This window comes from Misgurnus anguillicaudatus, chromosome 4 (assembly GCF_027580225.2).
Source record: "Misgurnus anguillicaudatus chromosome 4, ASM2758022v2, whole genome shotgun sequence".
NCBI lineage: Eukaryota > Metazoa > Chordata > Actinopteri > Cypriniformes > Cobitidae > Misgurnus > Misgurnus anguillicaudatus.
In genome coordinates this window covers 18308374-18334085 of record NC_073340.2, presented here as the reverse complement: position 1 = coordinate 18334085, position 25712 = coordinate 18308374, and the positions used below count along the sequence as shown (strand labels likewise).

The following is a 25712-nucleotide window of genomic DNA, read 5'->3' as shown; positions in this document are numbered from 1 at the left end:
ATGTATTGATAAAATGTAAATCCCTGAATGCTCTGTCACTTTTTAAATAAAAGCATTTGTCAAATGTGTACAAAAGAAAAGTCCTCTGTTCAGATCACTGATCAGTGGTTCAGATGCATAAAGGAGCATTAAGAACCATCAGGGAAGATGCCAGAAACATGCTTTGCATTTGTGTTGTTTCTGTATTCTGTCTGTGGTGGCTAACCTGCAGTGTGATTCATCTCTCACAGGTCTGACCACTTCACCCACCTGTCACCCTGGCGGCGCAGGAGGTCATGCGGGTGGAGGGCAACTGAAATTTCCATCCCTGAAAGATCGAAAGAATGGTGAGTTTATGCAAACACAAAATCAGTGTATGTAAAAATAGCTATAATGGCTTTTTATTTATGCAAATTAAGAACCTAGTACACTAGTTACAAACTTGGCCTTTAAGGAAATATGACTGCTAACTAAAATAGCTTTTGTGACAAGTAAAAATCTTAACTTCTAGCCTGACCGGATATGTTTAACCCTGACAAATATTTCTAGCGTCCATTATAAAACAGCATTCTTTTTTGTTTTGTTTCTTTATAAAGCACATTTCATGCAACCCAAGGTTGGCCCAAAGGGCTGTACAATAAAACTACAATCAAGACAAAAACAGTCTATCAAAACATACTATGCCTTATTAAAGGCTATGGAGAGAAGGTGTTTTCTTTAACAAATGCTTAAAACTTGAAATTATTGCTTTTAAGTTTTCATTTGGCTAAAAGAACTGAAAGTGGCCGCGCCCATTCCTACATTGAAAAGAAGGTGGATAGTCCAAAAACATGGGAATGCCATTATAATTTTTTTGTACTTTGTGTGTTTTCTTTTTTACTTTTTCTACTATGTCATTTTTATTGCTATTTTAAGAGATTTTTTGTTATGAAAGATAATTCTGAACAATTCGATATCAAAACCATCCCGTAAATCTTTGATTCATGGCCCATAATAATCTTTATGACAGGAAGACATCTCAAAGGCAGTGGTACATGTTAATGATATGCAAAGGTACAAATCCCAAAGTAAACGATGACGTGAATCATCTCCAATTTAAATCTCTTTTCTTGGACTACAACAAACACACAGATTGTAGGCGAGTTTACTTCCTTGGCCCGTTGACGTAAAGATTACAGTCATTATCATAATTCTGCCTGCTGCTGACTCAGAGCCTGTAAGTAAAATGTTTTTATATTTGAAAGAATTTACACATTACAAAAAAAAAAAAAACACTATACAAAAAGAATGTGATTATTGCATTGTACGAGAACACAGAGTTTTAATGTAGGCAATCCACTAAACCCATTTACCTCTAACAGTCACATTACAGTGCTTTCATTAAGCCTTGGTCTATTGATCAACACATTTTTATTCGTCTTAAATCAAAGCAGCTTCTGTTGCTATCTTAAATGAAACAGTTTTGTATAGATATATTTAAGGCAAACAAAAGTGAATTCTTTGGCATGTAAGAATACACTCCAAAAGCTGTACTAACCATTAAACCAGAATACACACGGACTGTGTCAAGAGCCATTTTACAAAACCCTGAGCTAAAGCTATCCACCTCAACCTACACAGAAGCTTTTAATTTTAAAGTAAATTCATTACAAAAACGATAAAATATACAAATTTCAACCACTCAATATGGGTATAAGGGCTTATAAGAAATTCTGTATCTTTACTGGTCAATAGCCAGTAAATGACAAATTAGAACAGCCTTTAGTGGTAAATGTAGAGATTTGTTAAAGATAAAAACGCTGGGTAAAAAAAATGTCAGAGTAGGATTTAAAAAATATTACAAATTTTACAGAGAAACATTCTGTACAAGCTTTAATGGTGGCTGTCTAAAGATACTTTCCCTTTTCTTATACATGACAAATTTAAGTACAAAAGTACCTTAATTGTATTACTTTATTGTCAACAAAAATGCAGAAGAGCTGTTTGAAAGAAAGATTTATAGCCCTGAGCTTTCACTTTTTAAAAGGCTTTACCAAAACTGGGTGTTATACCTTTGAGTTACTGGAGTGTTATTATTACATACAACATACACATTTATAAACATACAGTAAACCATTATAATTACAGCATTTTGGTGAATAACTGAGGACCATTCCTTAGCATATCTGATATAGCTACAACAAGCTTCGAAAGGTTTGCCTCTTGGCTTATATCAAATTCCTGTCACTTATATGACAGTAATGTCATGCAATAACTTTAAAGTGTGCATAATTATCATCCAATCCGTTTTTAACCACAATATGTGAAGAGTTTCGTTGCAAAACGAGATAACTCCGTTTTTAAAATTTTTGTCAAAACATGTTTATTATTATGTTATCATGTTATTATTTTGTTTTATGGTGCTACTTAGCTGTATTTTTTAAGTTATGAAGGTTTAAATTAAAACAAACCAACTGCAGTTGAATTGATATAAATTGAAATGCACAATCAAAATATGAGATTTCTGAAAAATAAAAAACGGAGTCACCTCTTTTTGCAACGAAACTCTTCATGTATAGAACCACTTGTTGTTTGTATTAAATAAACTAAAAACCTAATTAAAATGGAATGTCTTGTGCCATTTACTCAACTTAATATAAGCTGTTTAAGATTATCATGTAATATGGTGTCTTTGACATCACGAAAGACGAGGCGAATGTTCTCCGTGTTAATGGCAGTGGTGAAGTGATGGTAAAGAAATTTCTGCTGTTCCCCCCGACGCTTGTTATGGAAGCACTTCACCAGGAACGTCTGCACATCCAGGAGTTTGTGGGGATCCCCGGTGAAATCTGGGAAATAGTCCTTGATGTTCACTTTCTCAACTTTCTCTTCCAGCAAGTCTGTCTTATTGAGAAAAAGGATGATGGAGACTTTGGCGAAGACACGATTGTTGACGATCGTCTCGAAGATGTTGAGCGACTCAGAGAGCCTGTTGGTCTGCCGATCTTCCATAAGCACCTGATCGTACTCGCTGGATGAGACTAGGAAGAGGATGGAGGTTATGCCGTCAAAGCACTCAAACCATCGCTTACGCTCCGACCGCTGCCCTCCCACATCTACCATCTTGAAAGGAACATTCCTGATCTTAAAGTCATACTCATAGATACCCTTGGTGGGCTTCCGTGCCAGAAGTATATCTTTTTGGGTGGGCAAGTAATCCTGTACATTAAATGGAAATAAAAATCGGATAAGAAACCTAATATGGTTATAAACTGTGCACCACAAATCAGTAAAAGACAGATATATTATATTGTGTCCATTCTGCAAATTCACAGAAGGGCGTTAATTCCAAATATTACACACAGTTTGATCAAAAGTCCTATTCTGACGGTAAGAAGTTTGAGAAACTGACTTTTTATAGACGCAGTTTGTGCTATTAATCCTGTCCGAATGTGCCAAGTCTACTTTTCGTCTCATGATCTCTGTAAAAAAAATTCCTGAGAAATGTACTTACTGTTTTTTGGCAAATTCTGTGGTCCTCTCAGAAATCTAATCCTATTCGAATGCGAATGTCTGGGATTGCCAATTAATCGCCTTATGAGTTTTACAGTAGATCTTACTAACACGTGCATTTTTTTCTTACTGTTCACCATTTATTGTGAATATTTATGTTTTTACCAATCAGCGAAGAGATAAAGAATACAATAATAAAGTCAACATGTAAACTGTATGATTTAGCCAATGAAATGGCCGGTTATCGATACTCACTTTAATTTGTCAACTCAATTATGCAGGCTTTATTTCAGTGGCTTTGTTTTAAGTAGCCAGTTCTGTGTCTCTTAATAAGATTTTCATAATAATTATAAAATATTGTTCATGTAAATGTATTTTCAAGTGTTTAGTGTAAATAATCTTTGTTGTTTTTAATTTTGAAGTTTACAAGTTATTGTTTTTATCATATGTGATGCACACATTAACATTCAATACACGTGATCTTCTTAAAGGCATATATATGAAAGACACTCCCACGTCCCCACCCCACCCCATTAGTTCACTTTACCTTTGGTTACAACTTTTGAAGCCTTTGTCCTAAAAAACAAGATCACATTTCATCTCACACATTAAGAGTTCTACTTTGCTTTCTGCTAAAACTTTTGCAGATTTGTTTAGATTCTTAGGTGTCAATGTCCAAATTTAGACCAACTCTAGATCATAGAGCATCTTTTTCTATCCAAAGTATGTATTTTTTTTACATTTATTCTCTGCTTGTAAGGTGTCCTCAGCAAATAGTCATATCTATGCCCTTTACATGGTGCACTGTGATAAGGAGCATATATTTGATCCAAAGGTTGCAGGATGTGATCATGTGTGGTGTGATTTTATAAAAGTGTTTAGTGTTTTAATTTCCATTTTAGAGACTTAAGTAAATTATGTTAAACTATTTTGTGTTCATATCTGTTGCTGTCATTAAATTATGTTATCCACAGTTGCTTTTTTATTAGCAATGGTCATATAAAACCCAGTTTAATGCACTAAATATTGCTGTTACAATGAAAGGACACAAAACATAAGTGTTTACCGGTTCTCCAAGTTTATCCACATTGTCCAGAAAGTATTTCACAGATTCACCCTAAAGAGAAAAGAAAAACAAAATTAGATATCCAGTGTGTGAACTATCATGACTGTCAGTGTCATGAAACATTGTTCCCAAAAACGCAGGTTTGAATTTCTAGCCCTACTTTCCTGTTGTCCTACACTTACCTGTCAATTTAAAGCAAGATTACAAAAAATACTGTATGCTTGTCCTACCAAGACAGACACTATTGTGATACACTACACTGCTACTTTGCCTAACTCAAAATCAGGAAAATAAGACTACACAGCACACGAATGTTTATACATTAAAACTTCAAAAATAAATCAAACTTGAACTAATCTCAGTCATGTTTAGTCTACATCTTGACATGATTGATTTTATTTTCATAACTGAAATGCAAACTAAGCTCATGTGCAAAACAAGGGATCGCCGGTGCAGCACAGATGTCTGTATAAAAATATTTTAATAAAGGTGCACAACAGTAACGTTTCAATGCACAATTACATCTTCATCAGAGTCCTCGTGCTCATGTGCACTCATGTCACTTCAACTGTCCCCAAATCAGTCAAACTATGTCGACAACACACAGAGACACAATCTCTTAAATGTTTAATTCATTGCGGACTGGTTGTAATAAATTGTCTTATCGATCTCTAAACTCTATTCCAACTTGTCAACATAGTTTGACAAAATACTCTCTTTTGAAAGCTGCTTTGGATAAAAAAAGTCTGCTAAATGTAAATAAATATAAATTTCAATCAAATTAAAAATGATCCCTAATTACATTCCAAATGCATGACCAGTAGGAATTATACTATGAACATTGCATTGTGCATGGATTAAAAAAATGAAAAACATGGAATACAGTATCATAGAAAACAATTTGTTTATCTGCAGTACTTTCCAATACAAAGCTGTTTCACTACAGATCCCTAAAAGAACATGACCCAACACTCACATAAATCCTATGAAAATGACTTAAGAGACCCCATCACCCAACACTGCTTGAGGATCACTATGAACAAATGAAACTATCAGGCGAATGAAATACAGACACAACTCTGTATTATTTGTAAATGAGAGCTCAATCATTTAATTATGTCAAACAAAATGAGAGAAAGACCATTTGACATTTACCAGCTGAAACTCTCGCCGTCTGTCATAAGCATTCTGAATACCGCTGTCTTGCCACAGGGCACGGATGGAGGGCAAGTAGTTCATAAAGACTTTGGTCTCCACCATCCCTTTGGCCATCATGGATGAGCGGGTGTCAAAAGCCATAACCGTCTCCCCATGGACCTGGTTATCGGGGTCTCCCCAAGGAATATGAAGTTTCTCACGGGCATCCACCAGTACCCTGATACCTAAAGAGACCATAAGATAATTCATTCTCAGTGGGAGGAACCCATGTTTCACTATGAACAAACAATTATAAAGATGAGAATCTGGTTATTGTTATGCTACTAACATGCCATTTTGAACGAAAGTGCATTAATAAAAAAATAATTTTTTGAAAAGATGCACATGTCACTAAGTGATAAAAAAAATTATCTGCCAGGTGAACCAGACCAGGTAGGTACGCGATATACCGATGACACCAGATATGAAAGGTTTTATTGAAAGGTTTGCATATGGGTCACAAATACAAATGTTTTAGGGAGAGGTTTGTTTCTTTCTGTTCCAATATATTAGATAAATGCACATAACTGTTGCTCGACAAACCCCACGCCTAAAACCTTCGACCTTTTACGTCGTCTATGCGCTGACTGAACAACCGAAAGTTTTCGAGAGTGGCTGCTTACACGAAAACATCGTCAAACACTTCCACCTGCCGTTACAATTACAGCACGATAAAGTCGGACACTTTTAATAATGTTTAACAAACAAGCCCGTATCGATTTTTAGCTTTTGGTGAGGTAACGTTACCTTTGATAACATTGCTGTAGATCGTAGCCCGAAACTCTTCTTTTGCCCGCTGATCGAAGTCCTCCCCATGAATTATTCGCATTTGTTTGAGGAAAGTTGACTTGCCACTTTCGCCAGCTCCTAACAACAATATCTTCACCAGTTTCTTCACATAGGTCTTCTCGCGAGAAAGGCTTTTATCGATCTCCTTAGACTTTCTGATTTGATCGACTTCGCTGTGAGAGAGGAGACAATTGGGAATACAAACCATAGCAATCCGGGAGGGCAAGAAATCCCCCATCTTTGTAGTATCGACTTCATGGATACATCAATCGTGTTTGAGCGCGCGGCGCGTTCACGCGTTCTTTCAGATGCAACGGGGTGTGGTTTGATGTTTGTCTATTTTAGCTAATCCATTCCATTTGGCGGACCCTTTTATTCAAAGCAACAATGCATATTCGTCAGTGTGTGTTTACTTGCAAACGAACCGAGAAATGTTACGTTATTTGCCTATAATTTCTCCCAATTCAAACTTAACATAATACTCTTAATTCAAACGAATCAGAGCTATACATATGCACGCCTTTGTATTTATTGGTAAACAGTGATTGAACAGCAAATACAAATTTACAAATGATGCTTTTCAGTTGTAGGCTCCAGTATATTTCCTTTACGACAAACTTTTTAAAGATGTAAGCACTAGCAAACCTTTTGCGGATGTACGATATTACAGAAGATCATTTTTGTAACAGACTTAACCAGTAAGTTTGAGTTGATTTGAATTTTATGCGAGACCGAGTGCATTTGCATTGTGATCTGTGTGCAATACATTTTCCCCTCGGGGCTCGCCGTAGATGGCGTGTGAGCATGCGCACTGGAGGGCGGTGTGTACAATGCGAGTTCAGGTGTTGTACCGAATTCTGTTACCTATCGAATTCTGTGACCACCCAGCAAACACATAACTTTCCCTGATGGTTCCCATTTTGTTATTTTTTTGGGAACCAAATAAGAACGTTCTGGGAACGTTCCCTGTAGGTTATATTTATAATAACCTAGAGAGAACGTTCCCAGAAGGTTATTTTTATGTTTTTTTTTTCTAATTTTATAACCTAAAGAGAACGTTCCCAGAAGGTTCCCTGTAGGTTTTTTAAGATATAATGAATACACTTTAATAATGGATGGTAAAGCCCCTATGGCAGCGCAGTGAATGCCCACTGCTCCGTGTGTGTTCACTACTGCTGCTTTTCATCCAATTTTTTTGAGGAAATTAAGTGAAAACATCTTTAAATCCAAGTATTCCTTAATTAGTGCGCAAGTCTGATGTGCGCGCTCCACTGCTGCAGCACGCGCTTTACTGCTACGCTCCTCCAGAACGTGCTTGCCAACTCACGTCACTCACGGTCGTTTAATTTTACCTCAGAGACAAACATTATTTTACAGATTTCTTTACTTTTTTCGTCATTTATTAACTTATATATCAGAGAACAAATATATATTTTAGTGGTTTTCGATCGATTTTAAAGTCTATATGAAGACAATATGGGTGTTAGAAGCTTTTGTTTGATGTAAAAACAAGATAAAGTTATATAAAGTTAGCTAGGCGGCTAACTGCTCTGGTAAGATTCGTTAAACTGACTGAAATGTTTTATTTGTCTTTTTTTACCTCAAAGACTACATTATTTAGCTAATCATTTTACCTCTTTCTTCATTTTGTAACGTTAACTTAAATATGTGTGAACAAAACTATATTTTAACGATTTCCGGTCGATTTGACACGGCTTATGAATAGAATATGATGTAAGGGAAAAGCTTTTAATATTGTACGATCTAAAAACGGATTGGCGACTAACTGCATGGTAAGATCTGTAAAGTGTATGTATTTGTCAATAAATATCTGTTTTATGTCCTCTATATCTTGAAGTCATTATTTATATATTGTACAATGTTATCTAAATACAATATGCGATGTTGAGTTATTTTTTTTATTAAAAATAAGCTCCAGTTCATGTTCTCTAAACAATAAACACTGTTTAACACATGATGTTTAGTCTGATTATTTGCATTCAGGGATATCACAATGTAGAGGTTGTTATTTATATAGTTATGTACTTTAATTTAGCATTTTTAGTCTTAGATTATTTGCATATAGGCATATAACAATATAGAGGTTAGGGGAACGTTATCAGAACGTTGTGGGAACGTTAAACTAACGTTAGGGGACCGTTAGCGCAACGTTAGGAGAACGTTCCCCTAACGTTCGCACAAGGTTATGAGGACGTTCTCAAAACCTAGAGGGAACGTTCTATTGACGTCAAGAAAACTTTCCTGGGGAACCAGCAGGGAACGTTAGGGTAACTGTTCTGGGAACGTTCTGGGAACCATGAGCTAACGTTCCCAGAACGTTCTGGGAACCAAAAATTGTTAGCTGTTCGCTGAAGACCGCATCAAGGGGGCAAAGGAGGCGTTGATAAGCACACTTCAAAGCGTAATAATGACAGATGGGACACCCTACGGACTCGTAGACTAAGCGAGCACGCGCAATTTAAGGCCACGAGACCGAAAGTCGACATGAAGTGCGCCATTTGGGACAGGGCCACAATCGTAAGCGGCAAGGGAATTTCTAACGATTTACGTGACCGCCCACTGAGCCAAGACGTCATTTACCCTCGCTCGCTTTAGTCTATCGTATGAATGAAGCACTCAGACTTCGTGAGAAACGAACGCGCTGATTAAAATAACGCGAAATAGGTTCTAAAATACCAGAACATCACAAATGTTTTGTTTTTTTACTTGGGGCTGTTGCCATTTAAGGTTACACACACAATCTGACGGACAGTACAAACAGCCCACCGAAATCTGCGACCCCCCCCCGCCTCATCCAGAACCGCAATCTTTTTTAATAAAAAATGAAATTTTAATTTGGATAACATTATTGTAATTCTGAATGAAACAGAGAGAGGCCACAGACCTCGGCAGGCTGTCCCCACTGTCCGCCAGATTGTGTGACCCTGCTGTGTGTGTAAGTGTTAACATCAGATCAAAATGCATTTGATGATATATTACAGATGAGATTAGACATCACCAGACTGAATTTGAGTAACATTATTGCAATTCTGAATGAAACAGAGAGAGGTCACAGATTTCTGTAGGCTGTAGGGATGAGCGAGTACAGCATTATCTGTATCTGTTAACCATATGAATTATGAAGTAAAATGTAATGAACAACATAACTTTCTTTAACTTTTAATTTCTTTATGATCAGTTTTATTTTATTTTTAGGTTATTTTTTATTTCCACATCAGGTGAGTGAGTGTGTGTGTGTGTGTGTGTGTGTGTGTGTGTGTGTGTGTGTGTGTGTGTGTGTGTGTGTGTGTGTGTGTAAGAGAGAGAGAGAGTGCGTAAGAGGGAAAGCGAGAGAGATAGAGAGCGGGGGGAGTGTATTCTACGAATCAAATAGTCCGACGCTGTTTTTCAGATCTGCATTGACTTTGATGAAGACCAGTTGTTCCACATGGCTAGGGTCTAAGTTTGCACGCTGTGAACTGACCACATTTCCAGCTGTGCTAAAAACACGCTCAGACTGGACACTTATAGGTGGACAACTGAGATGCTGCAGTGCAAAGCGTGCAAGATTGGGCCAGCACTGAAGCTTGCCTGACCAGTATTTCACTGGGTCATCGGTAAGGCTGATGTCCCCGTCTGTCAGGTAGGCCTCCACATCACCTGATGGTAAATGTGTCCTCATTGGCATAGCCGATTTCTTTTTCTGCAGGAAAGACAAGACTGAAGGGCTGCTGGTGGCAGGTGTCTCTTCTGTGTTTCTTGCAGGTGTAGCCACAGGGTCACAGAGGCCCATCCTGAGGAGTAATGTCCTCTTCAGTGCCTCAACATCAACATTGTTTGGAAAACAGCTGACCTTATATCTGGGGTCAAGAAGAGTGGCAAGCAGAAATGTGGAGTTTGCAAAAATTGGTTCGAAACGCCATTCTAATTCTTTGCTCAGACTGGCTGCCAGTTTCCTTGCTGCTGTGCCTAACTTTTCCCTGGACTCATCTTGGCCCAGCCCCACTGTGGCATCCTGATCATCATCAACAGCCATGAACTGATCAGATTCATCCTCAGATTCCTCACCAGCTGCAAGACCTCCCACATGCAGTGACCTGATGATGAAGCAGAGGCCATGCAGGAGGGGGATGACCTCAGAGATGGAGGCGCTGTGTTTTGAGAGTGCCCGTGTGACTTCCTCAAAAGGACTAAGAACAGTGCGCATGTCTGATGCTAACCCCCACTCATTTGGATAGATGATTGTTGGAGCTCTACCCATGTTAGACTCCTGTGTCATAATCTGCACAGCCCTGCGCTGCTCCACCAGCCGGTGGAGCATGTAGAACGTATAGTTCCACCTTGTTTTTATATCGGTTTTGAGCGTGTGCTGGGGGAGGTTCAATTGTGTTTGCAGCTCGTGTAGTCTGTTGCTGGCTTTGCTTGAGCGATGAACATGGCCAGATATGCTCCTGGCTTTGGAGAGAAGGGATGTCACAACCCTGTTCTTCTCCAGTGCTTTGATCACCACCAAGTGAAGCGTATAGGACACGCAACGAATGTGCCCATATTCAGTCAAAGCTTTCACCATGTTGGCTGCATTATCTGAAACAACAAACCGTATTGTGACAGACTGACCCGCAGACTCTTCCCACTCTCTCATCTTTTCCTTAAGGCAGCACAGAATGTTGTTTGATGTGTGCTCAATGTCCAGCACACCAACTTTTAGCAGCCCTGCTTTCCTCTGTACTGAAGCTTCCCCTACACGTTCACACCAGTGCCCAGTAAGATAGAGATATGCATGTGCATTGTGATTGCTGGTCCAAAGATCTGTAGTGAGGTTGATGACACCTCCTTCAGCTGCCTTAAGTGACTGGACCAACTCTTCTCTCATTGCCTCATACAGCTCAGGCACTACAGTTTGACTGAAATAGTGACTTGATGGGATCTTATACTTGGGCTCTAAAAAGCCAACAAGTTGCTTAAAGCCTCTCCTCTCCACCACAGAGAAAGGTTCAAGATCAGTGCAGATCATTTTACCAATCATCTCTGTAATTTGTTTTGCCCAGGGATGGTTTGCTGAGAATGGCTGCTTTGCTGCAAATGCAGTGAGTATTGGTGAAGAGGAAGATGAATGTGAGCCCTTAGCAGCACCCAGCTTAACACCAGTGACCTTAGAAGGAAGAGGAGAGGAGGTGGCTGATACAGTGGGCTTTCTCATGTGATGGACATATAGCAGATGGTTATGTAGAGTTGTTGTGGTGTAATGTTTTGCATCTCTGCCTCTGCTTAGCTTGGACTTGCAAAGCTTGCAAATGGCTTTGGAGGGATCACTTTCAGAAACAGTGAAAGAGTCCCATACTGCAGAAGTCCTCTTGGTCTTTGTTGGAGGAGGACCTCCATCACCAGATGCAATATTGGTCTAAGTGGGGGAAATGTGGGTGCTACTGCCACTGTTTTCATTGTCACTGATTTGACCCTCACTGTCCTGCAAGGTTAAGCAAACTCTGACAGGTGGTTCAGTGTCAGCTGAAGTATTCTCTGTATCACTCATTATTCTGGATCACTGATCATAAGAGGGAGAGAGAGAGTGTTTGTTTGTGCGTGTAGCTTAATTTGTAATATTATTTATACCACTACTACCTTTATATTTTATGAAATACAGCAAAAAGTGTCAGACAGTCGTGCATAAAGTAAAAAAAACTGGTTAGAGCCAGCTGATGGTTAAAAAGAAAAAAATCAGATGACTGGCAGAGAGAGGAAGAGAGAGAGTGTGTGTGTAGCTTAATTAATTTGTAATATTTATAACACTAACTTTAACTTAATACCTTTATTTTTTTATGAAATACAGCAAAAAAGTGTCAGACACTCAGTGTGGGAAGCAAAAAAAAAGAAAAAAATCTCTGACAGGAAGAGACGCAAGTAAAAAGTTAACGTTACAACCCGAAGTAAAAAGCTGAAGAAACCCTAAACGTTAATGGAAAAGAACCCGAGTGACTGAGGGAGAGAGACAGAGAGCTGTTCTTTGTGTAAGTGAGCAGCGTGGGACACAGTGGTTAGAGACAGCTGAAGGTTTAAAAAAGAAAAAAAATCTCTGATAGGCAGAGACTCGTCTGAATGAACCCACGTTTACCAGAACTCTGCTGGTTAGTACGTATTACAACCCGAAGTAAAAAGCTGAAAAAACCCTAAACGTTAATGGAAAAGTACCAGGTTGTACTTGCGAACCAGAGTGACTGAGACAGAGAGCTGTTCTGGGCAGAGCGGGACACAGCAACACAATACATCTGTATGTGTGTAGGGGAGGGGCTGTTACTACTAGCCTATCACAGAACTCTGACACAATCAGCTACCCAATGATGATTTTCATGTAATCCGAGCACAGATATTGACTCCGGCTCATCTCTACACTACGTATATGTTGAAAACCTGAAATTGAAGCTAAGAGTTACCCTTATCTGTCACGTCCGAGAATCTCACGTAGTGTGTCCGCCAGTCGAAGACCTGAAAGTTAAGCTGAGAGATATATTTACTTGCCACGTCCAAAGGCCCCACATAGCAGGTCCGCCACCCGAAAACCTGAAACCTAAGATAAGGATTATACATACCTGTCCCACCTGAGAGCCCCACGTAGCACGTTGGTCAGCTGAAGGCCCGAACCTTTCAAAAAGACCGAGAGTTGTACTCCCTCGTTACGCTTGTAAACCCCTTGCAGTATACATGCGTCACCTGGAGAGAGAACCAGGACCCAAAAATCTCTAATTGTCTTGTGATCACAGGAAACGGAGAAGGGAGTACCTCCAAGGAACAGGATAAAGGATTCACCTCTCCCGACGAGGCACGGTCTTGGCTTCGTTCCGTGGTTGACGCCAGGCTCTGACGAGGAACGACCTCAACTCACAGGTGACCACTGGATTTAAATCCCCCTATTAATTGTGTGTTCTATTTGCCACCAGGAGCCGAGGAGGGCGCCACGTGTACATTAAGGAAAAACCAAAGAAGCTACGAACAGCATGAAATCATACTTACCGGGGATGAAGGAGCTCCGTCCCCTTCCCCCTTGGCCCCTCCCTCACTCCACCTGCAAAAGAAGCACAACGTAGATTATTTTAATCCCCCTTCCCACTCTGATTTTAAATAATTTAAATAAAGTTGTTCAAGTTTTACTTATCTGGTTTCGTTGTCTGGTCATTGGGGTGCTTTTGGGGACATCCTCGAAGTGAAACGTCCGGATGGCGCTAGAGGGCCGCCCCGGTAGGTGACAGTTGCACTTTATAATCTTTTGATGTAGAATAACATTTACATTCCCTTACTGCACATCATACTTTATGCTAAAAATGTTGGTGTATAATCTACAACAGCACAAAAGAGAAGATCTTATAAAAAAACCTACAATTCAAATTTTATTTATCAGCAATTAAATTGTTGCATTGTCTGTGGATTTAACTATAAAAAAACTATATTATAGAAAGAGCAACTGCTCCAGAGATGATCTGTACAATCAGTCAGTTTAGAGACATCACTCCTGTCAGCACATGAAGATGCAGGACTACCACCTGTGTTTTTTATTCTGCTTTTTAAGTTGCTGTTACAAACAGACAAAATAGCATTTAACTGTTTTAAAAGAGACTTAAAGTACTTTAATAAGGAGCACCAAAGTTTAATTACAATCATTAATTTCAATCTTTGACAAGCATAATAAAGATATCAAGATTATATTACACAGAATATTTTACATTATGTAGGGTGATTTTATGTAAAAAAGTAGCTTTAACGGAGTTTACAAATTCAGCTTTAAAAAAAGTTCACAACCTATCATCAATAGCTCTTAGACTGCAGGGGTTAATAATGGGCATGTTCTTGGCTATTGTAACAACCAGCCAATCAGCGTGGCTGATCAGTGTTTCTACTATCGATATGTTTTGCCTTTTCTTGCAGTGCACGAAAGGGCAATGATCTCAGATAATTCAATCCTGCCATACTAATCATCAACAGCAGGGGTGTTCAAAGAACCGGATAAGCAAGATCATAATTAGCGAGATCTGAAAATCTCGGATGTCTCATTTGATCTCGGATGTATTAAGCGATGTATGAAGAACGGGCCCCAGGGGTTTAGTTACGCTTTAAACAAATATGTAAACACGAAGGTTTAACATAGTGGATAGTGGAATTTTGCTTGTTTAATACATCAGCTGTTTTGCTTCTCTATGTTCAATATTTGCCTCCATTATCCCTTTTAATCCAGTGATTTTCATTTATTTTTTAATCCTCCGTTTTAAAAATAGTTTCTTAATATGTTTCATATTTCCTGATATTAGTATGATAGTATTGATCTCCAGTCAGGTGACTTCTCATTCTATGGATTTTTTCTTTGTTGTGTCTGTAGGTGGAAACATTCAATATAAAGGCCAGCCTTCCCACCCACTGATAAGAGTTTTTATTGCGCTTAAGTGTTATGCATGTACTGTCACTAAAATGTTTATTGTATATCTTGATCCTTCAGGAGAAGACACTGTTGCTTGGCTTGCTAATCGATTTAGAATAGACGCTCTGGGTAAGTACATCATTTTGAAACATAATCTAAAATGTAAACATCTAATTCAAGAGTGGCTTTAAGAAATTTACTAAAATAACCAACAAGTTGTAATATTGTAATTTAAGATATTGTATTTGACATTAGGGAAGACGAGGCGAATGTTTTCTGTGTTAATGGCAGTGGTGAAGTGATAGTAAAGAGGGTTATAATAATCATCCCAGTGCGCGTTTTTGTTACGGAAGCACTTCATCAGGAACGTCTGCACATCCAGGAGTTTGTGGGGATCCCCGGTGAACTCTGGGAAATAGTCCTTGATGTTCACTTTCTCAACTTTCTCTTCCAGCAAGTCTGTCTTATTGAGCAAAAGGATGATGGAGACGTTGTAGAAGACATGATTGTTGACGATCGTCTCGAAGATATTGAGCGACTCAGAGAGCCTGTTGGTCTGCGGATCCTCCATAAGCACTTGATCGTACTCGCTGGATGAGACTAGGAAGAGGATGCAGGTTATGCCGCCAAAGTTCTCGAACCATCGCTTACGCTCCGACCGCTGCCCTCCCACATCTACCATCTTGAAAGGAACATTCTCGGTCTCAAAATCATACTCATGGATACCCTTGGTGGGCTTCCGTGCCAGAAGTATATCTTTTTGGCTGGGCAAGTAATCCTGTACATTAAATGGAAATAAAAATCGGATAAGAAACCTAATACGGTTATAAACTGTGCACCACAAATCAGTAAAAGACAGAAATATTATATTATGTCCATTCTGCAAATGCGAGTGTCTGTGATTGCCAATATAATCGCCTTGAGTTTTACAGTAGATCTTACTACCACATGCATTTTTTTTCTTGCTGTGCACCATTCACTGTGAATATTTATGTTTTTACCATCCAGCGAAGAAATAAGAATACAATAACAATGTCAACTGCTAAATCATGTAAACTGTATGATTTAGCCAATGTAATGGCAGGTTATTGATACTCACTTTAATTTGTCAACTCAAACTCAATTATGCAGGCTTTATTTCAGTGGCTTTGTTTTAAGTAGCCAGTTCTGTGTCTTTTAATAAGATTTTCATAATAATTATAAAATTATTTAAATAGACGCTATATAAAATAAATAATTTTTTTAAGTTTGATGTTTACAAGTTATTGTTTTTATCATATGTGATGCACCCATTCAGTACACGTGATCTTAAAAACCCCAGATATATGAAAAAGACACTCCCACCTCTGTAGTATACATGACAATACAAATTACAGACATCGGGTGATAAGAATTGTAACTCAAACATTGTTTAGGAAACTACAACTATTATTCTGCTTCCCTAATGGGTGTCTATGACAGCCGTATAAACAGATTTTTTACATTTATTCTCTGCTTGTAAGGTGTCCTCAGCAAATAGTCATATCTATGCTTTTTACATGGTGCACTGTGATAAGGAGCACATATTTGATCCAAAGGTTGCAGGATCTGATCATGTGTGATGTGATTTCATAAAAGTGTTAGTGTTTTAATTTCCATTTCAGAGAATTAAGTTAATTATGTTAAACTATTTTGTCTTCATTACTGTTGCTGCCATTAAATTATGTTATCCACAGTTGCTTTTTTTATTAGCAATGGTAATATAAAACCCATATGGACACAGTTCAATTTACTAAATATTGCGGTTACAATGAAAGGACACAAAACATAAGTGTTTACCGGTTCTCCAAGTTTATCCACATTGTCCAGAAAGTATTTCACAGATTCACCCTAAAGAGAAAAGATAAACAAAATTAGATATCCAGTGTGTGAACTATCATGACTGTCAGTGTCATGAAACATTGTTCCCAAAAACGCAGATTTGAATTTTTACCCCTACTTTCCTGTTGTCCTACACTTGCCTGTCAATTAAAGGAATAGTTTAATATTGAAAATGAGTAGACTATGTTATTACCTTAACTAAGAAGAGCTGATACATCCCTCTATCTAGGGATGCTCCGATCGATCGGCCGATAATGCTTGCTATGTTTCTCAATGAAATACGGCGAAATGCCGCTACATCCAAAAGCCAGGGGGCGCTCTCGTGCAGTTGATGCATCCCTCTATCATCTTAGTGCGTTCACGTAAGCGCTGGAGCGCGCTGCGACACTTCGATAGCATTTAGCTTAGCCCCACTCACTCAATGGCACCAACCAGAGACAAAGTCAGAAGCGACCAAACACATCAATGTTTTTCCTATTTAAGACGTGTAGTTATACGAGCAAGTTTGGTGGTACAAAATTAAGCGTAGCGGTTTTCTAAGCGGATTTGAAGGAGGAGCTATATTTTGTGGCGTGGTGGCACTTTTGGGAGTACTTCGACTCGCCTGAAAAGTCCGCTCCCCTTCTCCCTCTCATAATGGGAGAGGGAGGGTGTTACTGCGCCGAGTCGAAGTACTCCCAAAAGTGCTATTGCGCCATAAAATATAGTTCCTCTTTTAAATCCGCTTAGAAAAGCGTTACGTTTTATTTTGTACCACCAAACTTGCTCGTATAAGTACTCGTCTTAAATAGGAAAAACGTTGATGTGTTTGGTCACTTCTAACTTTGTCTCTGATTGGTGCCATTGAGTGAATGGGGCTGAGCTGGGTGCTGTCGAGGTGTCGCGGCGCGCTCCGGCGCTTACGTGAACGCACTAAGATGATAGAGGGATGTATCAACTCTTCTTAGTTAAGGTAATAACATAGTTTAATATTGAAAATGAGTAGACTATTCCTTTAAAAGCAAGATTACCAAAAAATACTGTGTGCTTGTCCTACCAAGACAGACACTATTGTGATACACTACATTGCTACTTTGCCTAACTCAAAATCAGGAAAATAAGACTACACAGCATGGCCTCCATTGGCTTGTTGGTGGGGCATGCAAATTAGACTTAAGAAGAGAATGCAACTTGCAGAAAATGTCCTGGCTTAGATGCACTGAACATGAATGTTTACATTAAAACTAAAAAAAAACTGAGCTAAATCAAACTTGAACTAAATCTCAGTCATGTTTAGTCTACATCCTGAAATTATTGATTTTATTTTCATAACTGAAATGCAAACCAAGCTCATGTGCACTCATGTCACTTCAACTGTCCCCAAATCAGTCAAACTATGTTGACACACACTGAGACACAATTTCTTAAATGTTTCATTCATTGCAGACTTGTTGTAATTATTTGTCTGTCTTATCGATCTTTAAACTCTATTCCAACTTATAAACATAGCTTGACAAAATGCTTTTTTATGAAAGCTGCTTTGGATAAAAAAGTCTGCTGAATGTAAATAAATATATGAAAAAAAGATCCCTAATTACATTCCAATGGAATTATACTATGAATAGTGCATTGTGCATGGATTAAAAGGTGAGAAACATGGAATACAGTATCTGCTGTGCTGATTTTACTGCAATGTCATAGAAAACAATTTGTTTATCTGCAATACTCTCCAACACAAAGCTGTTTCACAACAGATCCCTAAAAGAACATGACCCAACACTCACATAAATCCTATGAAAATGACTTAAGAGACCCCCCATCACCCAACACTGCTTGAGGATCAACAAATGAAACTTTCAGGCAAATGAAATACAGACACAACTCTGTATTATTTGTAATTGAAAGCTCAATCATTTAATTATGTCAAACAAAATAAGAGAAAGACCATTTGACATTTACCAGCTGAAACTCTCGCCGTCTGTCATAAGCATTCTGAATACCGCTGTCTTGCCACAGTGCACGGATGGAGGGCAAGAAGTTCATAAAGACTTTGGTCTCCACCATCTCTTTGGCCATCATGGATGAGCGGGTGTCAAAAGCCATAACCGTCTCCCCATGGACCTGGTTATCGGGGTCTCCCCAAGGAATATGAAGTTTCTCACGGGCATCCACCAGTACCCTGATACCTAAAGAGACCATAAGATAATTCATTCTCAGTGGGAGGAACCCATGTTTCACTACGAATAGACAATTATAAAGACACAGCTTACAAATCTTAGATTAAAACTTATTTATGTATTAAACCCATCATCTGCGCTATAATGAATTTGCCGGTGTAATTAAACAGCAACAATATTAACGTTGTCATTCAAAAAGAAAATAAACAGTTTATGCAGCAAAGGTATCTTTTGTATTATAAATCACTATACATCGGTAATCTAAAGGGTTGATTTAACTAAAAACATTGGACGATCTTTTAAAACAATCAATTGTATTGATTAACAGAGCAATGTGGCAGAAAATATTGCGAAGCTCAAATATTGTTATATAATGAATGAACAAGAGGTGCGGACGCATTTGTCATGAAGCTCCGCCGTGTGTCCGTTCATTCACTGCTCTCATCTGACTGGACAGAGAAGAAGCGCATATGAGCATCGGTAGCTGTCACCGGTAGTGTTAAATCTTTTTGAGCCGCCAAACTTACTCTGTTAAGACGTTATAATAAACACATCTTTGAAATATAGCTGCAAGCAGCAATCACCGGTGTCAAGCCAAAAAGGGCACAGAATGAAGTAAAGTTAAGTTTGAATGAACAGTTTAAAGAACCTAAGGAAACCTTATGATTTCAGATGAGAAAAATGCTAAATACATCAAAAAAATAATCTATGTTTTGCCCATTGCAATCGTCTCACTCTTATTGAGAATGATGGAATGCTAGGTCAATGAAGAACAATATGTTAGTGGTGCTTGCAGTGGCAAAACTCATGTCCAAAAATGCTACAGTGGTGTTAATGAGTCAAAAGAACCCACCCCAATATCTCTACGATGTTCTGATGCAAAGATGTAGCCCTTGCTAAAACAGTTGATAAGGTATTCTCATTGGTTGCTATAGGGAGTGAATTGGCATCCACCATTAATTATACTCCAAGCCATGAAATGATTAATGCATAATGACTCATGGTTTTAGATGTACTATTGTAGTAGTTTTAGGCAAAAAATTACATTTTCCTATCTCAAAACCACTAGGTGGCCCAATAACGAAATCATGCATTCAAACTTGGGTCATTACTGTGTTACATCTAGCTAGTTTTATGACTATACACTTTAGTTTAGGCTGTCAGGGGCAGCCCTGATTTGGAGACATTTACAGTACATTAAAACATTAGGATAGGTGAAGAAAAGTAACTGATCCACCATTGCAAACACAGTTTAGAACAAGACAACAAAGAACAGGAATCAAACAAACATGCTCCAGGGCTTTCTGTTCTTGGAAGAAGTAAAAGTTAAAGAAGAAAAACGATAGTGTGTGTGCAAATGCTGTCTATTTCCTTTGTATAATTGTTTATAGTGGAGTGCCCTGTCTAAATAGTTTCAGCGCTGTTGTACGCGGACTGTACGCGCACTGGCCGCGGACCCTCTTGATGACGAAAATGACGTCATGCGGGCCGTCCCTAGTATACTTTCGGCTTAAGAGATTTTAAATTTTCCATGTTTAACTCAATAAACAAACAGACACCAAAAGGGCTTGTGTCTGTAACTTAAGAATACAAATTTCCAACAGATATTCTATCAAAACCGGTGGCTACCAAAGACTTTAACGTTACAAAACAACACTTTAGCATCTAGTTAGCAAACACGTTAGCGTTGCATAATTGTTTACAATATATCATTTCAGTTTTCTCTGGCTCCATAATGTATTTTAAAAGTTAGGACTGCTGATAATTCGCATGCGATTGTCTCGTGCATCCCTTCAGTAAAGCCGGTTCATTGATTAGTAGCAAATCACCATCAGCCGCTCCCAGAAACGGTAACCGGCAGCCGGTTCTGAGAGCAGGTGATGCTGCTTTTCTACTAACGACGAGATTAGCGTGACAATCGCGTGCAAGTCATCATGCAGCCCTGCTTAATATGTGTTTACTTGCGGGTTGTGGATTTAAGATCGGATCCAACAAAGTAAGAACTGCAACATCTTTGATGAGTAGATTCCTGGACAAACCAGCACTGAACTGCCACAGCAGTCACTTGTGAAATGTTTAGATCAGACGGCTAAAGTTGAACTAATTGTTGAGGAATTTCTAATTAAATGAATATTAGCCATTGTTCTTGTATATTAATGTTTTCAGAAGCCTGCAATGATTCAGGCTATATCCACACGAAGCCGGTGCATTCCCTATCCGATCATTTTTTTTCTTTGCTCTAAAAAAATAATCCGTAAACACGAAACCACTGAAACCAGTGTAGTATATATGCCGGACCAGTATGGGGCGCTGTAATTCTGCTACAGATATACACTATACACGGAGAAGAAGACTTTGAGCATGCGCATAACCAACGTATGGTGCTGTCGATGATCGCTTGTTGGTCACCAGAATTGCATAGAAGCAATAGAGTTTGCTGTAATAAAGCTAGTAGGCTTTAGTTGCTTCTGTAGCACGAACACAATCACATAGTACGCCGTTATTGTTGTTGCTGTTACGTGTGACGCTTCCGACACGTGATGTGATGACGTTTTCGCTTCACAAAATATACGGATTGGCTGTACAGACGAAACCGCAAGGGTGTCGGTTTCAGATTTATCCACTTTAGGACCAGGTTTCAAAAAATAGCGGTTTCACTCTCTGAAATCGCCGGATCCGTGTGGATGAAACGCCAATACGATAACAAATTTATGCGTATACAGTGATTCGCGTCTCCGTGTGGACAGCCCCTTAGTTTCCTGACATCCATCAATTGAACAGCATTTTCTCACGTGGTGTGATATAACTTAGGGGTTTGTTTGGCATAAAGGGGGTGGGGCAGTGGACGGTGGAAAGTGCTCGGGTTGGAGACTGAAGGCGGCGAATGTGTATTCCTGACATCACGATTTTACGGAAGTACAAACGAACCGTTTTAACTCGCAGCTACTTCAAGCAGGCTGTGTGAATTTGACTCTTAAATGACTGTTTTGAAACTTATATGGTACTTACATAGCCCCTAGACCTCAGTTATCATGAAAAAAGCCACAAAATTTCAGTTTTGACCATATGTGACCTTTAAGTACTTTTCTTGCTGCGCAGGGTTAACCATAAGGCGAATTCTGGCATGTTTGGTATCGTTGGACTTGGCAACTATTCAGGACTCCAAAAAAATCAAGTCCCGTGAAAATACGTTGATCACAGCCAAAGTTATAAGCATGTACAACATTTGTATGACCACTAGGTGGCGCTGTGACGAAACTCTGCATGCCCCCTCAGATCCTGACTGGCATTACAACTATCAAATGTCGCATCAATAGACATAAGATTGGTGAAGATACACACTAAAACCTGTTTTTTTGCGCTCTACGTAAAATTTGTTGATGCGCTATACGAAAACGGAATGGTTTATCAAAATTCTTTTAATAACTTTTTGCAGTGAGTGTCAGTAGATGCTACATACCGTTTTTTTGTGGCAATCATGCAAAAGCTCTAGGACAAGTTCGCAAAAGTAGGTTTTATGGCTAATTCAAAATGGCGAAAAAAAATTAATGACGGAAAATGAGTCATAGGGTCCAATCGAATCGTCTTGAGCCAAGGAATCAACAGAAATAAGAATTTTGTGTTTAGGACTTACGGGTCAGAAGTTATAAGCAAAAGCATAAGTGCAACTTTGGACTGTTGGTGGCGCTAGCGGGTTTGATATAGAGACTCCAAATTTGCTGTGGAAACTTTTTGGACTGACCTATATCAGTGTGCAAAATTTCATAACTTTCCTATGTAAGCTGCTATGGGCTGCCATAGACGCAATGGCGGAAGAAAAAGAAAAAAGGAAGATAACCTGTACGGTTTGAAAGTTTTGATTAAAGAATTCACTTCGATCTTTAAAATAGTAAAAACTTGTAAATGCACTGATTTAGGTTTTATTGCTATTTTCATAAAATGCATGTTGTATAAAATGACTGTATGTGTAATCTGTATACTCATTTAAGTACAAATGTAGTGTAACTGAAATATTGTAAATATTATAAAATATCTTTATTTCATAAAAATAAAGTATAGATGGTCTCACATTGGTTTCAAAGTCCTGAAGTATTTTTAAATTGTGAGTATGATTTCACAAAAATAGGTTGTTCCCAAAATTCCCACTAGGTTGCTGTAAAATGCCAATTGGTATTCTATTTAGAATTTATTATTATTAACATCAGCTTTAAGTCACATCACCATAGTCCCCCCCACTTTTAAAATGGCTACTACGCCCCTGACCAGATGTATTATTAGGCTAATGAAAGGTTTTATTGAAAGGCTTGCATATGGGTTACAAATACCCGGTTACAAATACAAGTGTTTCACGAAGAGTTTTATTCCTTTCTGTTCCAATATATTAGATAAATGCACATAACTGTCTGTGCTCGACAAAGCCCACGCCTAAACCCTTCGGTCTTTTACGTCGTCTATGCGCTGACTGAACAACCGAAAGTTTTGCCTTATTCGCTGCTTACACGAAAACATCGTCAAACACTTCCACCTACCGTTACAGTTATTACAGCACGATAAAGTCGGCCACTTTTAATAATGTTTAATAAACCCGTCCGTGTCGATTTTGAGCTTTTGGTGTGGTAACGTTACCTTTGATAACATTGCTGTAGATCGTAGCCCGGAACTCTTCTTTGGCCCGCTGATCGAAGTCCTGCCCATAAATTATGCGCATTTGTTTGAGGAGAGTTGACTTGCCACTTTCGCCAGCTCCTAACAACAATATCTTCACCATTTTCTCCACATAGGTCTTCTCGCGAGAAAGGCTTTCATCGATCTCCTTAGACTTTCTGATTTGATCGACTTCGCTGTACGAGCGGAGACAATTGGGAATACAACCTATTGCAGTCCGGAAGGGCTGGAGTGTCATCTTTGTAGTATCGACTAGTGATGGTCGGTTTCGAAGCTTCGTTTCTCCCATCACTAGAATCGACTTCATGGTAGGGATGGCTGACGCGAAACAGTCGTTCCGAAGCTTTGCGAGTTCCCGAAGCGCAGATGTGTCGAAACACTCCGAAGCGTGATTCTTCTTCTTCTTCTTCTTCTTCTTCTTCTTCTTCTTCTTCTTCTTCTTCTTCTTCTTCTTCTAATGGCGGATCATATCTTTACGATACATACCGCCATCTACTGGATAACTACACAGGAGTGTGTAAAATGGACTTTGGCAAAAGACACCTTAAATCATAAAAACATAAAACAATAATAAAACCAAACCCCCTCCCGAAGAAAAAAAATTAATAATTATATAAACCAAATAACCTAAATTATTCTACTTAATCCAGTATCATTAAGATACATAATGAGGTATCTGCATCTTTGTCCCTGAATTCCTTGCTCCTGTAAAATATTATGAATGTCATTTTCTGCATCTGAGTCTTTCCATTTCTGTCTAAATTGGTCAAATTTCTTACATTTATATAAAATATGGGTGACATCTTCCAAGACTTTACATTCAGAGCATATGCCATTACTTTTATCAATTAAGGACAATGTGGAATTAAGGCCTGTGTGGCCCAACCTCAATCTGGTTATAATAACTTCTTCATGCCTATTGATTCTTTTCCCTCCAACATAATTCTGATTCCTATGATAGTGTCTGGCCTTACTCTCTGATTCCCATTCATCTTGCCATCTAAGCATAATCTGTGATTTAATGAAAGCTTTAGTATCTCCTTTACTCCTTCATTGCCATTAATTCCATAATGGCCTGGGATACAACCAACAGAACTGTGTCCCTATAGGGATATGAGATTTAAAAGAAGATGCTTTATTTCCAATACCAAATCTTCACGTATTGAATTATCTAATATAAAACTTTGCAATACTGCCATAGAGTCAGTACATATGACTGATCTAAGAGGTTTAATTTCTTCAACCCACCTAAGGGCAGTTATTATTGCAGTCATCTCTATTGAATATACTGATAAATGGTCACTCACTCTATATATCTTTTCCCAAATTCTGGAATATAAATACCAATACCGCAATGCCCATTGGGTTCTTTAGAACCATCTGTAAATATTTTCAGGTATCCATAATATACTGTATTTAAATAACTTACACAAGCTTTATTAAAATTTTCCCTACAGAAATGCTCGCTTTTTTCTGCTAATAAATTAATAATAACCTCCGGTATAGGAAGCAGCCATGGCGGAATTCAACTTAAAGCTAATGCTGGGCCATACTTCAATTCTTTTAGTCCATAATGATTCACTATCTTGTCAATATTCCAACCAAAACCATTGAACTTTTTACAATATTCCCAACAATCACTAAGTACTGACAGAGCTGGGTTGTTAAAACTTCCTTTTAACCTTACCCAATAAGTCAAAGACAATTTCTCATACCTTAAATTAAGAGGGGTTTCCTTAGATTCTATTAATAAAGTACTTGTAGGAGTTGTTTAAAAAGCACCAAGAGCAATCCTCAAAGCCTTATACTGCATTCTTTCAATTTTCTTGAGGGATATCTTACATGCTGAGCTATACATTATACACCCAATCAATGGTTGATCTTATTAAGGCTTTATATATGTTAATTAGAGACTGCCTATCAGCTCCCCAATTATGCCCAGTGACCATTCTCATAAGGTTAATTACCTTTTTACACTTTGTTTCAATATACTCAATATGATATTTCCATGTAAGTTTGGTATCCAACCATACTCCTAGATACTTACATTTTTCACTTCGTTCAAGTTGCTGATTGTGAAGCATAATTTTATAAGTTTCAGGGA

General features: G+C 38.4%; 3 protein-coding genes across 3 annotated transcripts in view; 1 reads left to right on the top strand and 2 right to left on the bottom strand.

Annotated features, from left to right (window-relative positions):
- The first annotated feature begins 305 nt into the window (after nucleotides 1-305).
- Nucleotides 306-25712, top strand: part of mrtfab (myocardin related transcription factor Ab) — a 97953-nt gene continuing 72546 nt past the window's right edge. Inside the window, exon 1 of the mRNA XM_073866875.1 lies at nucleotides 306-326. The gene's annotated coding sequence lies outside the window, so the exon portion shown is untranslated. The remainder of the gene's footprint in view (nucleotides 327-25712) is intronic.
- LOC129421149 (guanine nucleotide-binding protein subunit alpha-13) lies at nucleotides 1593-7243 on the bottom strand. Its single transcript, XM_055176470.2, has 4 exons — nucleotides 6482-7243; nucleotides 5693-5919; nucleotides 4538-4588; nucleotides 1593-3177 (listed from the first exon to the last, which is right to left on the bottom strand). Exons 1-4 carry the CDS (start codon nucleotides 6759-6761, stop codon nucleotides 2605-2607), a joined length of 1131 nt encoding a protein of 376 aa, XP_055032445.2. The 5' UTR covers nucleotides 6762-7243; the 3' UTR covers nucleotides 1593-2604.
- LOC129420410 (guanine nucleotide-binding protein subunit alpha-13) lies at nucleotides 14045-24055 on the bottom strand. The gene is made up of 4 exons (XM_055175307.2): nucleotides 23570-24055; nucleotides 18726-18952; nucleotides 16746-16796; nucleotides 14045-15705 (listed from the first exon to the last, which is right to left on the bottom strand). Exons 1-4 carry the CDS (start codon nucleotides 23913-23915, stop codon nucleotides 15127-15129), a joined length of 1203 nt encoding a protein of 400 aa, XP_055031282.2. The 5' UTR covers nucleotides 23916-24055; the 3' UTR covers nucleotides 14045-15126.